Below are 14,067 nucleotides of genomic sequence, written 5' to 3' on the forward strand. Positions count from 1 at the left end.
ATACTAATATATATGTATATTTGACTATATGTATAACGATTATATGACAATAATATATTTATTTAATTTTTATTTTATTGAAAATACATTTATATTTTATACATTTATATTTTTTTATTGAATAATAAGGCCTGCGTCAATATACATTTCTAAGATTACATTATTCCCAAATTTTCAAAAAACAAAAATTTCTTAAAAAATTTCAAAAATTTCCATAATAACAAAAACTTTGATTCTTTTAAAATTTTGTCGTTCTTTTTTTTGGTGATAAGCTTTTGCCTAGTAACCCTTAGAAATAGAAACTGAATAGATTTAAAAAAATTCAAAATAATACTATGATCGAATAATAGAAAACCATTATAAACACACGAAAAAATTTTTTTATCGGTATAGAAAGGTGTAAGGTCTCTTTTGCGACATCTGTTTTCTAACTTAGGGAAAAGCCCCAAAGCAATAACACTTATCTTTGATTTTTAAAACCAGAAGACATTGACTTTAAAATTTTATGTATAGAAATTTAATACAATTTAATTTAAATTATTAATCTTTTAGGATTCACTAGAGTTCGTTACGGATATTTCCAAATTTGTTTTCCTAATAGTTTGATGCCCCAAAGTAACTATAAATTAATAATCAACTTACCCCATCAATGGCATGTTCAATATAGTATAAATGAACAGAAAATTTTTTTATAAGAATAAAGCAATTTAATTTGAACCTTTCTCCTGGGCTTCTCTTTGTAGGCATATATGAAAGCATGTCTTTTATATATTCATTATTCTCGAACCTTGAATAATGTCCTTAAGTAGAAAACACTATTTTCGCCATGGCATTCCTTGAAATTATATATTGTTCCTAAACTTATTTAAAACTTTTGTGAATCACCTACAATATTTATATGACTACATTTGAAGGACTTTACGCTAATTTTTAATGAAGAGAATCAGGACATACTTGTATTTATAATGTTCAGCGTACTACAAATATTGTCCATGCAGCTGCATAATAGTCCAATTTAAATTGAATACTTTCATTCCATGTAATGATTCTAGAAAATAGGGCAACATTTACATTATAAGTTCTGTACGTTAAGACGTTGCCTGTCTTCCCGTCTATGGTACGATCTAAGCTCAAAGCACGCTGTATTCTATCGAGATTAGTTTTCACACGTATACGATGAAGTTGTGTATATATGAAGAATTGGATTTGACCCATTGTTTTCAATTCTATCATTAAATACTCTGTAATAAATTAATATTCAAGTAATAAAATAATAAATTAATCGATTAATGCTATAAATTAATTAAGCCATTGCCATTAATTAAGCCCTTCTTTTAATATAATTGGTTCTCGAATCAAAACTAATTAAAATTAATTTTATTTTTTAAGGTTCATCAAAACAGTTTTAAAATGGCGCTATCCAAAATTGATACCGAAATGGATCAAGAGAAATATTTACGTGAGGCTACGCATCATTTTCGTGGCATTGAGAAACCGTTAAAATTTGGACCAGTCATACAAACATTACAAGATCTGATAGACGCACTGCATCATGAGTTCTCAACTAATTATGTTAATATTGAAATGGTTAATCATTTAATGCTCTCTTATCAATCGAAACCAAGAGAATGGAAGAAATTCGCAAAGTTCGATCGTTATAAATATACAAGAAATCTAGTTGATGCTGGTAATGGTAAATTCAACTTGATGATATTGTGCTGGGGTGAAGGACATAGCTCAGCTATACATGATCATGCCGATTCGCATTGTTTTATGAAAATGTTAAAAGGGGAATTGAAAGAGACCCGTTATGAAATGCCTAAAACCGTACATACATCAACTACAATTGAAGCTGATATTGGCAGAAATATTGAAGATGAAGAACATGATGAATTTGACAGTGCAGAATTACAGGAGACTGGACATAGTCAGATATTAACAAATGATGTTGCTTATATAAATGGTATGTGAAATATTTAAAAAATTAATTTATTATGAAATAAACTAATCTTTTTGTTTGGATTTTACAGATAATTTGGGTTTACATCGCGTTGAAAATCCCAGTCATTCCGACACATCAGTTTCTTTGCATTTATATTGTCCACCATTCAACTCATGTTCAGTGTTTCATAAAAATTCTGGAAAGAAAATATCCTGTTCTGTTACATTCTGGAGTAAATATGGTGTACGACAGAATAATCAAGAGTAAATAAGAAGAAGAGAATCCAAAGTTGTAGCAGTTAAGTCAACCTGTTTTTTGTTTGTTTTTCACATCGAAAATCATTTTACTTAACATTTAAGTTTAGTTTTTTTGTATTAATATATAAATTATGTATATTTAATGTGTATATGTATGTAAATAACGAATAAAATAAAGATATATCATATAAAATAGGGTCTTTACAATATTGTTTGCCGAAAATGAATGCATTTATTAGTTTTAAAAATTTAAATCCAATTTGTTGTTAATAATACAAAATATAAGCAATAACAGCAAATCTTTCAATGTAAGAAAATATGTGGAGTATGTCTATTTTTATTTTACGAAGTCCATTGATCAACCCATTGAATCAGCGTCTGGTCATTATTATCTGCAAGGAGTCCGTTAGATTAAAAAATATATATATTTAAAGTGTTCCAATTCATTGACTAGTTATGGTATACAATGTATCAATAAAATTGTCTTAATATTCTTGGAATATATAAGCCTAAAGAGAATATAGACTTAACGTCTTTAAACTCGTTCACTAGTTCTAATATATAAAAATTATCATCTTACCAGCAACGTTGTCTTAATATTATTAGGATCCATTAGCCTAAAATATTATACATTTAAAGTTTTTAAATTGATTATATACTCGTATCATAACTATATATAATATACCAATTTATCAGCAAATGTGTATTAATATCCTTGCGATCCATTTGCTGAATAGAGAATGCAATTTAATTTCTTAAACTTTTCGACTGGTTATAGTATCACAATTTACAAGTAAAGTTGTCTTAATATTCAAAATCAAAAATCCATAGGCTTCCTATATATAGAAAATTCAATAAGCTTTTTGTCCAATGTAAATGGTAATTGTTTTCACAGAATATTAGGGCAAATGTTCTTTTGAGTTGAATAAAACTATGCCCGTTTTAAATTGTTAGGTCCATTGGAAAGCACAGTTTCCATAGTTTTCAACATTGTCGGGATTAAACTAAGTTGCTTGTCTACACATTTCGTAGCGCACTTTTCAAATCGGGCTCGGAATTTCTCAAGCTCTGCTTCGTCCATAAATTTCGCAGCATTACCATGATTAGATACATTGCACTCCTTGAAAATATTTAAAGATCAGTAATTTACATTAATATATATAGTATACAATATAAAAAAAATTAAGCTATATATTACTAATCTAAATCAGATATAATATTCTTCTGAAAAACTATTTATATATCCCCAATTATAATTTTAGACAATTTCAGTTTATAGAAAAATATTAAATTACAAGACGAATACATGAGTTAGAATGTGGATGGGTATTGTTTGTGTAAGAGAAGAGGAGATTATTTTAGAGTGAGAATGGGTTGGAAGACCTCTATTGTTTTTGTGACCTGCTGGGACCTGTAAGCAGATAACATGAAACGATGTACAAGACGATGTAGACGGGTGGTGGTTAAAGGTAAGAAAAGGGGAATACAGAGAAGAAATCGTTATAGGTGGGTGAGATTTAAATTGAAGATTGACTCGAGTCCAGATGAAAAATTGAGAGATCCCTCTTCCTTGTTGCATTACTTTTACCGTTGACTTAGTATACGCATTCAGAATAGTTCCGTTTTCGTGTGAAAGCTGTATTTTCTGAAAAGCATCTTATTGCGAAATAAAATTAGTATTATTTAAAGGTCGATATATCCTACAAATATAAAATAGCAGATAAACTATTAGTAGTTTATCCAAGATACATAGTTTGCTATGATTTCGCTATTAACCACATTGATGATTAGGTGTTATATATAATGATAGTGCTGTTATCATTAGTGAGTCCGTTTCTTTTACAAGGAATGTTGTTGTTGTAGGCTACAAAAATCTGTTTGTATTGTCGCTTTTAGGATTATTGAACGGCGTTTAGTCATGTGGATCCCGGACACAAACCCGGCTATTTCCCATGAATAGATATTTGATGTGATAGACTACATTCAATTGGATTTAGGTCCACAATGTGTAGACTACATTCAATTGGATTTAGGTCCACAGTGTGTAGCTGATTACGTCGTTTATTTTACTATTTATAATTGTAATTTTTATATTTATATATTTTTTTTCTTACTTTTAACTTCTCGGGTTATTTTTAGTAAACAAAAAGTCCAACGAGGGATTAACATTTTGTTTCCAACCTCCCTATTTAAAACTAAATAATTTATGCAAATTTTCTACTGTCAAATTAATTAAAACAATCTTTAGAATCCTATAGAAAGCCTAATAAACATAGATTAATGCTCATAATATCCTCAACAGACTTAACAGCAGTATGCTAAAGATACATTGAGTAAATATGTATTAAATATATTACAAACCGCCACACAACTCTGCAACTGAGTTTGAAATTCTACAAATTCGGATTGCAAGTATTCCTGTGCACGTACTAATGGTCTGGTACATTTTTCTATACATTTAGAAACTGAATCAATGCTTCCATTTTCATCCTCACAACATTTGGCAGAGCAAACGTGCATTTCCATCTAAAAATGTTTATATTTTGTAAATAAGCAAATAAAGGAAATTAATAAAATTTATTACCTGTAACTGGCGTAGATTGGATTTGTATAATTTATCAACCATGCCAGCAAGTGCACGCTCCACACGCTTTCTTTGTAATTCAAGCATTTTTACGCACTCGAATTGACAGTAAAGGCGGTAAAAAATAAACTTGTACAAAAATTTTGAAACCAAATAATTATTTTTAACATTTGTATCAATTTTTAAAATGCTTTTTAATTTTTTTTTAAACAAATATATTTTTATATTAAAATTTAATTCAATAATTTTCAAATTTACTAGATTTTTCATGTTGTCTTTGTTTTTATAAAAATAAAAATATATAAATTAAACTTGAGGTATGCCTTCTGGACCTTTGGAGAGTACAGCTTTCATTGTTTTCATCATGCTTGGTATCAGGCCTACGTGTTTATCAACACATTTGATTGCACATCGTTCGAATTGATCTGTGTATTTTGAAACTTCATCTTCTGATGGATTTGGTGGCATTTTGACTTTCACATCATCATTGCATTGCTAACAAAATAAGAAAAGTATTAATAAAATTATAAGGAATATAAATATATTCTTTTATTTTAATTATAAACTTACCATTATACAGCGCTGTAGTCGCCCTTGGAATTCGCCCAATTCATGTTGTACATAGTTTTGCGCTCGTGTCAGTGGTGTTGAACATCTGTCAACACAGCGTTGTACACTCTCCAGAGAAGAATCCATGTCCTGGCAGCATTTAGCTGCACATAAATGCATATTTGTCTGTTAGAGAGTTGGTAAAGTGATCCATAATTTATCAAAGTAGCAAAGCAAATTTCTAAAATACCTGTAATTTACGTAAATGCGATTTGTCCATATCATCTATCATTTCCGTCATTGCATGTTCAATGCGTTGTCTTTGTTGGGCAATCATTTTTATTTCAAAATAATTAAATTACTTTATCTACCAGTTACACAATTTTCAAAATTATTACTTTCATTTGTTGAAAGCTGGACCGGTGTGGATTTAAGTGTCAAATTTGATAATAAGACAGGAAATAATTTGGTGTGTGTTTAGTGCATGAAACAGTCAAATGTAAATGTGCAAATAATTGTGTAGAATACGTTTATTATGCCATATTCCCACTGCACTTAAATAAACTTATAGTAATCAAATTAAGGCACGAAAGCTGTTTGTACGGTCAATGAGCGATCAAAATTAAAGAAATTCGAAATTCATATAAATTTGTGCTGTGTATAAACAGCTGATTGCAAACCGTATATAAAAAACTATTCGAAGTTAACATAAACATATTCCGCTCGGAAGCTATGGAGACTGTAAACACTTCATGTGGACTCTGAATATACACGAACATTCGATTTTAAGCACGTCACTTAATTAATAATAAGTCTAGAGTAAAACTCAAGTAAAACACAAGTAAATTTTGCACGAAAATTTGCTGGTGAAACGCATTTGTGTATACACAGTGTTATTCAAAGTTACTACGAGTAGCTCGTGAAACAGACCTAATATTAATACAACCCCAATTAATCAGGCAGTCAAAATTAAAATTTATTTTAAATTAGTAAAAATTAATTGGAAAAATTTAAAATTGTATACATTGATTATATTTATTACATGCAATGTTATAAGTATAATTTATATACACAAATAAATATAAGGTCTGTTCCACGAGCTACTCATAGTAAAACATGAGTAAAACAGAAGTAAAATTTACACAAAAATACTTAAAAATTTGCTGATGGAACGCGCTTGTGTATACACAGTATTTACTCAAAGTTACTATGAGTAGCTCGTGGAACAGATCTATAGTTTTGTAATTTCTACACAGAACAATGTAAATAAAAACATATGATTATAAAGTTAGTTATTTTGGATTGACAATTTCAAAATAAATAGTAAATAAAATTAATCATCACAGTTCTTGCTTTTAATATTTTTAATTTTTTTATTAAAGCCTAGTACTAACATCCATTTGACACAAAACTTCATCTAAGAATTACCGAATTTGAAATTGTGGATAACTTTTACATGAAGTCTTATGAACATTTTTCTTTCGAGATGAATATACTAGGCTTTACATCAAAAGGAACAACATAAGTGATGACAATAATTAGATTGCCTGCGTAGCATAGCTCATAGATAGTTAATTCCAAAATAACTAATTAAATTTAGCGGTGTGAATAGAGCTTTCATGTTTTTATTCATTGTACAACGCTAAACTTTTTAAACTCAAATTTGGTTTGACTGAACGCACCCAGCACAGCTGTTATTTTGTCAATATAACCTTAAAAATATTAATACTGCAAATTATTTAACTTATTTAAAATGTCTTTTCTCTGTAAAATAAATAAATTATCAATTAATCACATAAAATTAATAAATCCGTACAGTAAAAATATTTGTAGACTACTTAGTGATAACGTCAATACAGAAACTGAATCAACAACATCAAATGTAAAAGGAGGATTTGCTCGTGCATTTGAAAAATACACATCGCCAGCAGTAGAAGAAAAACCAGCGGAAACAAGAACATTTGCATCACTTTTAAGACATTCAAAGTTTATAGATGTATGTTTTATCTATTTTATTAAGAAATTTAATATTAAAGTTATTTTATTTTAGCTAGGTGATCCTGAGGGCAAAATAGTAAGCGGTAAAATATTTCATGTCGTTGATGACGACTTATATATAGATTTTGGTTGGAAATTCCATTGTGTATGCACTAGGCCAGCACGTAATGGATCGTACGTATATGCCTAAAGTTATTATTTAGATTTTTATACTAATTATAAATTTTTATAGTGAATATGTGCGAGGTGCTCGTGTACGCATAAGAATTAAAGATTTAGAATTATCAACCAAATTCTTAGGTTCTAATAAAGATTTGACGATTTTAGAAGCTGATTGTCAATTACTTGGTTTAATAAAACCTGTAAAACAAGATACACAAAAAATTACAGCAGAATAATTTTCAAATAAATAATTACAATTTTGCTTACAAAAACATTGTGTAAGTTTATTAAACAAACTTTTAACATTAAATTTCTTTTGTTTTTAATAGTAATTTAAAACTTGTTAGTTTGTAAAAAAGATAACTTAAAACTAATTAGTTTATTAAAAAGGCAATTTAACTATAGGATTGTATCCAAACAGCAGTATTTTCTATATTCACAATGTAAAATTATTGCTTTTGAGGATTTGTACTATTTATGTCTTCGGAATTGTCCAGTAAGCATTGGAAGACTTCATAATGATGATTGATTTCCTTAACGGCATGCAGTTTGAAACGAGTTACTAGTGCGCCATTTGAAGACGTATGTATGAAAAATATTCGCTTTGCTCTGCTATGTACCAATGCCATAGCACACATTAAACACGGCTCGTGGGTTAGGTACACATCATAACCAGTACATAAGTATGGTCCATATTTTGCTAAATTATCGATTGCATTATCTATATTATCTTGTTCTTGCATACAATCTGCAACTTTTGCAGTTCGGGGTGGTTCCCCACCTAAGAGTATATCAAAAAATTGTTCATGTTCTTTAATAAAATTATAATATTTATTGTCAATTCCGTTTAGCATTAGTTTATTAAAGTCCTTACAATTTTCTTCATTTGATGTGCGAAGATTTTTTAATTTTGTACACCAAGCACCACCTTCTTGTGTCTTTGCTACTAAATCTATTAATACCATAGGACAATGCATAACAGAGCTTAAATCTGTTTTACTGGCTGTTAAGGCAACTATTGAATTTGTGCGTGGATCAATACAAATACCAAACGGTTTATTTTGTTCCAAGACGTTGGATAGTGTTAAAATTAGATTTGTCATTTTGGTATGAAAATTTTTTTGCGTTATTGTAAAATTAGTGCCATCATAGAGTGATTCCATATATTTGTCAGGATGAAATTTGCATGGCCATAATTTATGCATGACTGTGTATTGCATACGTAATTTTGTGGCGGCACCGGGAACTTTAATTTTTTTAACATTGTCAATAATATTTGCAATTATATCAGGACTTAATTTCGCATTCTGTAGGTATGTTTTTAGTGGCAACTCGGCAAGATCATTAGATTTGCATATAATAATATTATTTTGATTAACACGTTTAAGATGTTGCAGCGTTGTCAGTGGTAGCAATTCGGCTAATTGTTTCATAATAACTGATATTTGTTTTTTATTATTCACTTGGCATATATAAACACTTTCCAATGGTTGGTTTAAATTATATGCATCCGATAATATAGCTTTTATTTTCACATTTAGATTTTGTTGTAATCTGGAACGTTTTGCACTTGGTTCCATAATGAAACATTAGTTTGTTGATTTACTTATTAAAATTTGTTGTGAAAGTTAGATTATAATTTTAAGAACTATATATAATTTGCTGTTTTAATGTGTAAACAAAGTTGTTAAAGCGTTTATTGACTAATCGTACGCTAAACTCATATCAGCTGTTACGAACAGGTGTATCGATAATGCAGTGCTCGTTATAAATTGTGAATTTTAACTACAAACGCAACTAACTTAACGTTGGAAGAACGACGAGAAGACAGAAAATTTTTTCCTGCTATTGTTTGTATTTCTCCACGGCCGTTCAATCGTATACATGAATTATCTAAAATGTTTAAGTGAATAAAACAAACGATTGTAATATAGAAAATTTTCGATTGTAGATTGTAGAATAAAGTGTATAATTTTTGTTTAATATAAATGAATTAACTTTATAATGAATACGGTTGAAATATTATGGTAGTAAAAAAAAAAAAGAAATACCCCACGCAGTGTACTTCGTGATTAGTAAATGAAATGGAATTGTACTTAAAGTGTTCACTACAACAAATTGTTTATTAATAAATATAGTAAAAGTGTAAAATTAAGTTTAAATTATAAGAAAAATGTTATAATCTATATGTTTAACATCCATTTCAAGCTACAAACCACCCCATAGTGTATTTATGTACGTAGTGAGTGAGTCAATTTACAATTTACAACATCCACCACCAGCGCCAGCAATAATATTTGAACAGAAAATCTGTGTACTACAACCAACCTCACCCCTCTCTTGGTAGGAGTAGATATAGTGCACTTTACTGTGGTTTGTTTTAAAAAACAATATAGTAGAATATAAAAATATTGGTTTTAAATTTGCAACAACCACGACTCCGTAACATTGCTTCAAAAACAAGGCTGCTATAATGTCGGACATGGAATATTCAGACAACGACGATTATGATGACTACTACAATTCAGGTAGGTGCTGCACTTGTGCTTCTTTTTTTTTTGTACTTCGTATTTGTGTCTCCGCACAAGTGTTTATATATATACATTTATATATATTATTAAAATATAAATATGTTTTTATTATTAATTGATTACAAATTATTTGCTTTAAATAATTTATATTATTTAGAAAATTCTATGATTCATTTGTTCGTTTATAGATAACTCTATAACAATAAGGTCTAGAACATGATATACACAAGTGTGTCTTCAAAACGATATAATTATGAGATATTAATATTCAATACTATCCCATAAAATTAAAATAAATATCAGTTTTCATTGCAATCGCAATAAATCAGCAAATATTTAAAGTAAACTGCATTTTTCTTTGTTTTTTGTTTTTTCTTTTTACATTTTAAAATTAATTCTCATTTTAAAATGTTTATATAAAAACACTTGCCTCAATAAAAGTGGTTTTCATTAAAATGCATGCATGACATATTGCACTGACAAATATGTATATAGCTTTATATATATATATTATCTCTATATGTGCATATCACTTAATTTCTCAGAAGTTCGTGCTCAGCTGTTTTCTGGCAAAGAATACTTCATAATCTCTTCAATTTGTTGTAATTATTATAAATTCTTTTAAATATATATATGTATCTTGACATATTTATATATATATATATATAAATATGGTTTTATATAATATGCAAATATTATAAGTTTTTTTTCTTCATAAAAATAAATAGAAAAAGACAGAAACAGATGGGTCTAAAGCAATATGATATAGGAAGATCTGTATTGTTATATTTTGTTGTTATATTTAATAAATAATTAAATAAAATACAAAAAAACAGATTACAAGAACAGATTATTCAACAGATAAATTATTAATTATAATCTGTTTTCAAAATAAACAAAAAAATATAGAATGAATCAATTCAGTTTTAAAGGCACCTAGTCAAATTGACATACTAATACCGCGCCTTGACTATAATTAAATATATCTATAATCTATATCTGTAAACTATTGTGGAAAATTAAAAAAAAAATATAAGAAAATCACTTCAGTTTTGAATGTATCTAGTTAAATTACTTACTAATACCGCCTCTTGACTATAATCAAAAAAGGGGCTTAAAAATGTATTTGTCAAATACAGCTTTCAAGAAATTTTTCGAGTTTAGAGACTATATAAGCATAATTCATCACAAACATAGCCAATATGGAAAAAATCCAAATTAACATGAACATGCTCCAGTTTATCAGAAACGATAATCTTACTAAGTAGAGTCTGAAAAGTAGTAGGAAAAGTAGTGGTAGTATCGATAAGCCATTGATCAATAGGAATCATATTTTAGAACTTCTTTGCACAAGACTTTATAAGCATTATCCGTCATAAACATATCGAATATGTGAATAATTAAAACTAACATGACATTACTATAATTCATCGGAAATGAAGATTCTACTGAACAGAATTATAAGCGAAGTAGAAAAACTAATATAAGTGTTCATAAGTTAATGGCTAGTAGGCATCGGGTTTAGGTCCTTTTTTTTTGTACGTGACTATATAAGCACAAATATATTGAATATGCGGGGATAATTCAGGCTAACATTACAGTGCTACAACTTATCGGGAACGGTAATCCTGCTGAGCAGAGTCTGAACCGTAGTAGGAAAAGTAGTAATATGATTAATAACCGATTGGTTAGTGGATAAAGCGCAGATCCTTTTTTACACGAGACTATAATAGTATGATCCGTAAAAATATGTTACAATAATATATGAGAAAGTCAAACGAACATAAACATGCAACAGCTTAACAGGAACGAAAATTCTATTAAGCAAAGTCAGAAGTGAAGTAAAAAAAATAATGATGGTATTGATAAGCCATTAGTTAGTAAGCATCTATACCCAAAAATTAGGTAACAACGGGTCAGAACCCGTTTGTAGCCCTAATTAGAAGAGACACTTACTATGGCTCTTATTGCTAAAGTTCTGCTTTTCAACACTTATTTCAAGGAAAGACGTCAAATAGATCAATAAGTCTCTGAGCTAGGCAAGCAGTTTAAGTCGGGTTTGCTCTTAAAGTTAGAATCATTATTTATAATGGGTTATTACCAAACCGAAGAACAACAACAACACTGTAGTATATTAATGCTATATCTGTGGTTTTAAGAACGGGCGAGCCTACATCTCAGAGTCACCCGACTGGGATGTACGACGACCAAATGCCGATATCTGCGGGCTACAATAACAACAGCAGGGCTATATCTGTAAATGATCACTAGATTTCAAAATAATACTATATTAAGTAAAATAATACTAGAAAAAGTAAGAATAAAGTATTAATCTAAATACTAAATCCATTAAATCTGTGATTTCGTCTATTTCTGGACAAATTAGCATTAAATTTGGAGATCAACATAACGCACAATCTACACACACATATGTATAGCTAGCCGCAAATCAGCTTGCCAACTTTAGATCAGAGCTGGTTATAATTAGAGCTGCCTGAATAATGAATTTTTCCCTCAGTGATTAGCACCAAAACAAAATAATTCCATAGTTAGAAATCTTACTTTGATGAATAATATATAAATAAGTAAATAGGTACAATTGTTATTTATATATGCATAGTATCATAATTATTTTTAACATCGGGTTGATGTGGGTTCGAGTTTCTTTCACAGTATTTAGTCTTGATTTAGTAATTTGGAGTGTTAATGAGTTTAGTTTAGGTCTTGTACTGCGCCTCGTCATCGATTTTGTGGTTTTCCTGTTTTTCTGTGGTTTTATCTTTTTGGATAACGTAATCAAGCCATCATACAATGGTAATAGGTTGATAGTAGAGGTTGGTTGTTACATGGGAGTTAATATGATTTTTAGGTCATTAGTATTGAGTTAAATCTGTTTAAGTGACACTACTTCTGTTCTTGGTAAAATAAAGAAAGCAACCAATTTAGTGCATTGATAACCACTGTTTTCTTCTTAAGTTGGAAAAAGAATCACGCAAACCCAGCATTCGCTAAAAAAGTCTTAAGGCCATTCTTCTGATTGTCATATTCTTGATTTCTGACGTTGGATTGTTAAATTGTTATCAATTTCAAAGCAAACTTTTTATCTTGAATAAGCGCAAAGTTCTCAACTTAGCTCTAATGTATATATGAAACCATTAACAAAAATAATAATAACGGAAACAGCGGCAAAATGTAAACAGTTATAGAATGTCTAAGAATAAAATAATCTTAAATAAAATTAAAAGGAATAATATCAGAAAATAAGGATATAATTTATATAGAAATTTTGTTAAACATTTTTTATTTTTATTTTAAGTAATAGGCTATTAAAACACCCTGACCTAAAAGATCTATTGTGCGCCTAAAGGCCCAACTAGGACAATTTTAGACTACTTATAAATCTTGTAATTGCTGTGGGCTTAATTTTACCTATTTGACTTGGGACTAATATCCCGCTTCCAAGGTAATCGAGTCTACGTCTTGCCACCGCTGGGCAGTTGCATTGAACATGTTCTGATGTTTCCTTCTCCTCATTGTTAAACATACATATTCAATCATATCAGATAAATATAATATTATCATTACTTGGACACATTACCTTTTTGTTAATAAATTCTTCATACAAAAAGTTATATATGTATATATAATGTAGTAATAAACATTTTCGAAAGTGCTAGCTAACAGCTGCTAGCACAACTCAATACTGGGTTTCGGCCTGACATAGCATGTCTCCCTAGGCGCTTCTGTTCCGTGCGCATCTTCTCCAATCTCCACTTAATCAAACCATAGAATATACGGTCTAACTTTACGCTTCCACTTTCCATAATCATCTATTTTCACGGCATCACTAAAATAGCGAAACTGCTGTATGTTAATTTGCTGAAATATATGAATGTAGTGAAAATGCTCTTTGGGCTTGTGGTTCATTCGGATGCGATAGTTTTCGTCAACTTGTAGAGGATCAGAGATCTTACGAAGAACTTTTCTATCAAATACTTCCAATGCTGCTTTATGATTTTGTGATAACGTCTGCGCCATACCCAC

General features: G+C 29.3%; 5 protein-coding genes across 6 annotated transcripts; 2 read left to right on the top strand and 3 right to left on the bottom strand.

The window, feature by feature from the left end:
• Positions 1-1,389: 1,389 nt before the first annotated feature.
• Positions 1,390-2,366, top strand: LOC119678719 (cysteine dioxygenase type 1; the record flags this gene model as incomplete). The annotated part of the gene is given in 2 exon segments (XM_038090717.1): positions 1,390-1,963; positions 2,031-2,366. Coding segments are annotated over 2 exon segments (732 nt in total). The 3' UTR covers positions 2,210-2,366.
• Positions 2,367-2,399: 33 nt separating this feature from the next.
• On the bottom strand, positions 2,400-4,974 carry LOC119678720 (protein FAM136A-like). Its single transcript, XM_038090718.1, has 5 exons — positions 4,784-4,974; positions 4,561-4,725; positions 2,885-3,319; positions 2,780-2,816; positions 2,400-2,591 (listed from the first exon to the last, which is right to left on the bottom strand). Exons 1-3 carry the CDS (start codon positions 4,868-4,870, stop codon positions 3,131-3,133), a joined length of 441 nt encoding a protein of 146 aa, XP_037946646.1. The 5' UTR covers positions 4,871-4,974; the 3' UTR covers positions 2,400-2,591; positions 2,780-2,816; positions 2,885-3,130.
• Positions 4,975-5,043: 69 nt separating this feature from the next.
• On the bottom strand, positions 5,044-5,876 carry LOC119678721 (protein FAM136A-like). Its single transcript, XM_038090720.1, has 3 exons — positions 5,583-5,876; positions 5,354-5,518; positions 5,044-5,278 (listed from the first exon to the last, which is right to left on the bottom strand). Exons 1-3 carry the CDS (start codon positions 5,667-5,669, stop codon positions 5,090-5,092), a joined length of 441 nt encoding a protein of 146 aa, XP_037946648.1. The 5' UTR covers positions 5,670-5,876; the 3' UTR covers positions 5,044-5,089.
• Positions 5,877-6,730: 854 nt separating this feature from the next.
• LOC119674612 (28S ribosomal protein S28, mitochondrial) lies at positions 6,731-7,722 on the top strand (the record flags this gene model as incomplete). Its single annotated transcript, XM_038085759.1, has 3 exons — positions 6,731-7,328; positions 7,383-7,504; positions 7,563-7,722. Coding segments are annotated over exons 1-3 (525 nt in total), but the record flags the coding sequence as incomplete, so codon positions are not given.
• Positions 7,723-7,887: 165 nt separating this feature from the next.
• On the bottom strand, positions 7,888-9,184 carry LOC119678722 (probable inactive tRNA-specific adenosine deaminase-like protein 3). Of its 2 annotated transcripts, XM_038090722.1 has the most exons (2): positions 8,367-9,184; positions 7,888-8,273 (listed from the first exon to the last, which is right to left on the bottom strand). In XM_038090722.1, the coding sequence occupies exons 1-2, from the start codon at positions 9,070-9,072 to the stop codon at positions 7,942-7,944; spliced, it is 1,038 nt and encodes a 345-aa protein (XP_037946650.1). In that variant the 5' UTR covers positions 9,073-9,184; the 3' UTR covers positions 7,888-7,941. The 2 variants fall into 2 exon arrangements, with proteins under 2 accessions (XP_037946650.1, XP_037946649.1); XM_038090721.1 differs by having other exon boundaries at positions 7,888-9,184.
• Positions 9,185-14,067: the final 4,883 nt, after the last annotated feature.

The sequence above is a fragment of the Teleopsis dalmanni genome, chromosome 2 (genome assembly GCF_002237135.1).
Source record: "Teleopsis dalmanni isolate 2A chromosome 2, ASM223713v2, whole genome shotgun sequence".
Classification (NCBI taxonomy): domain Eukaryota; kingdom Metazoa; phylum Arthropoda; class Insecta; order Diptera; family Diopsidae; genus Teleopsis; species Teleopsis dalmanni.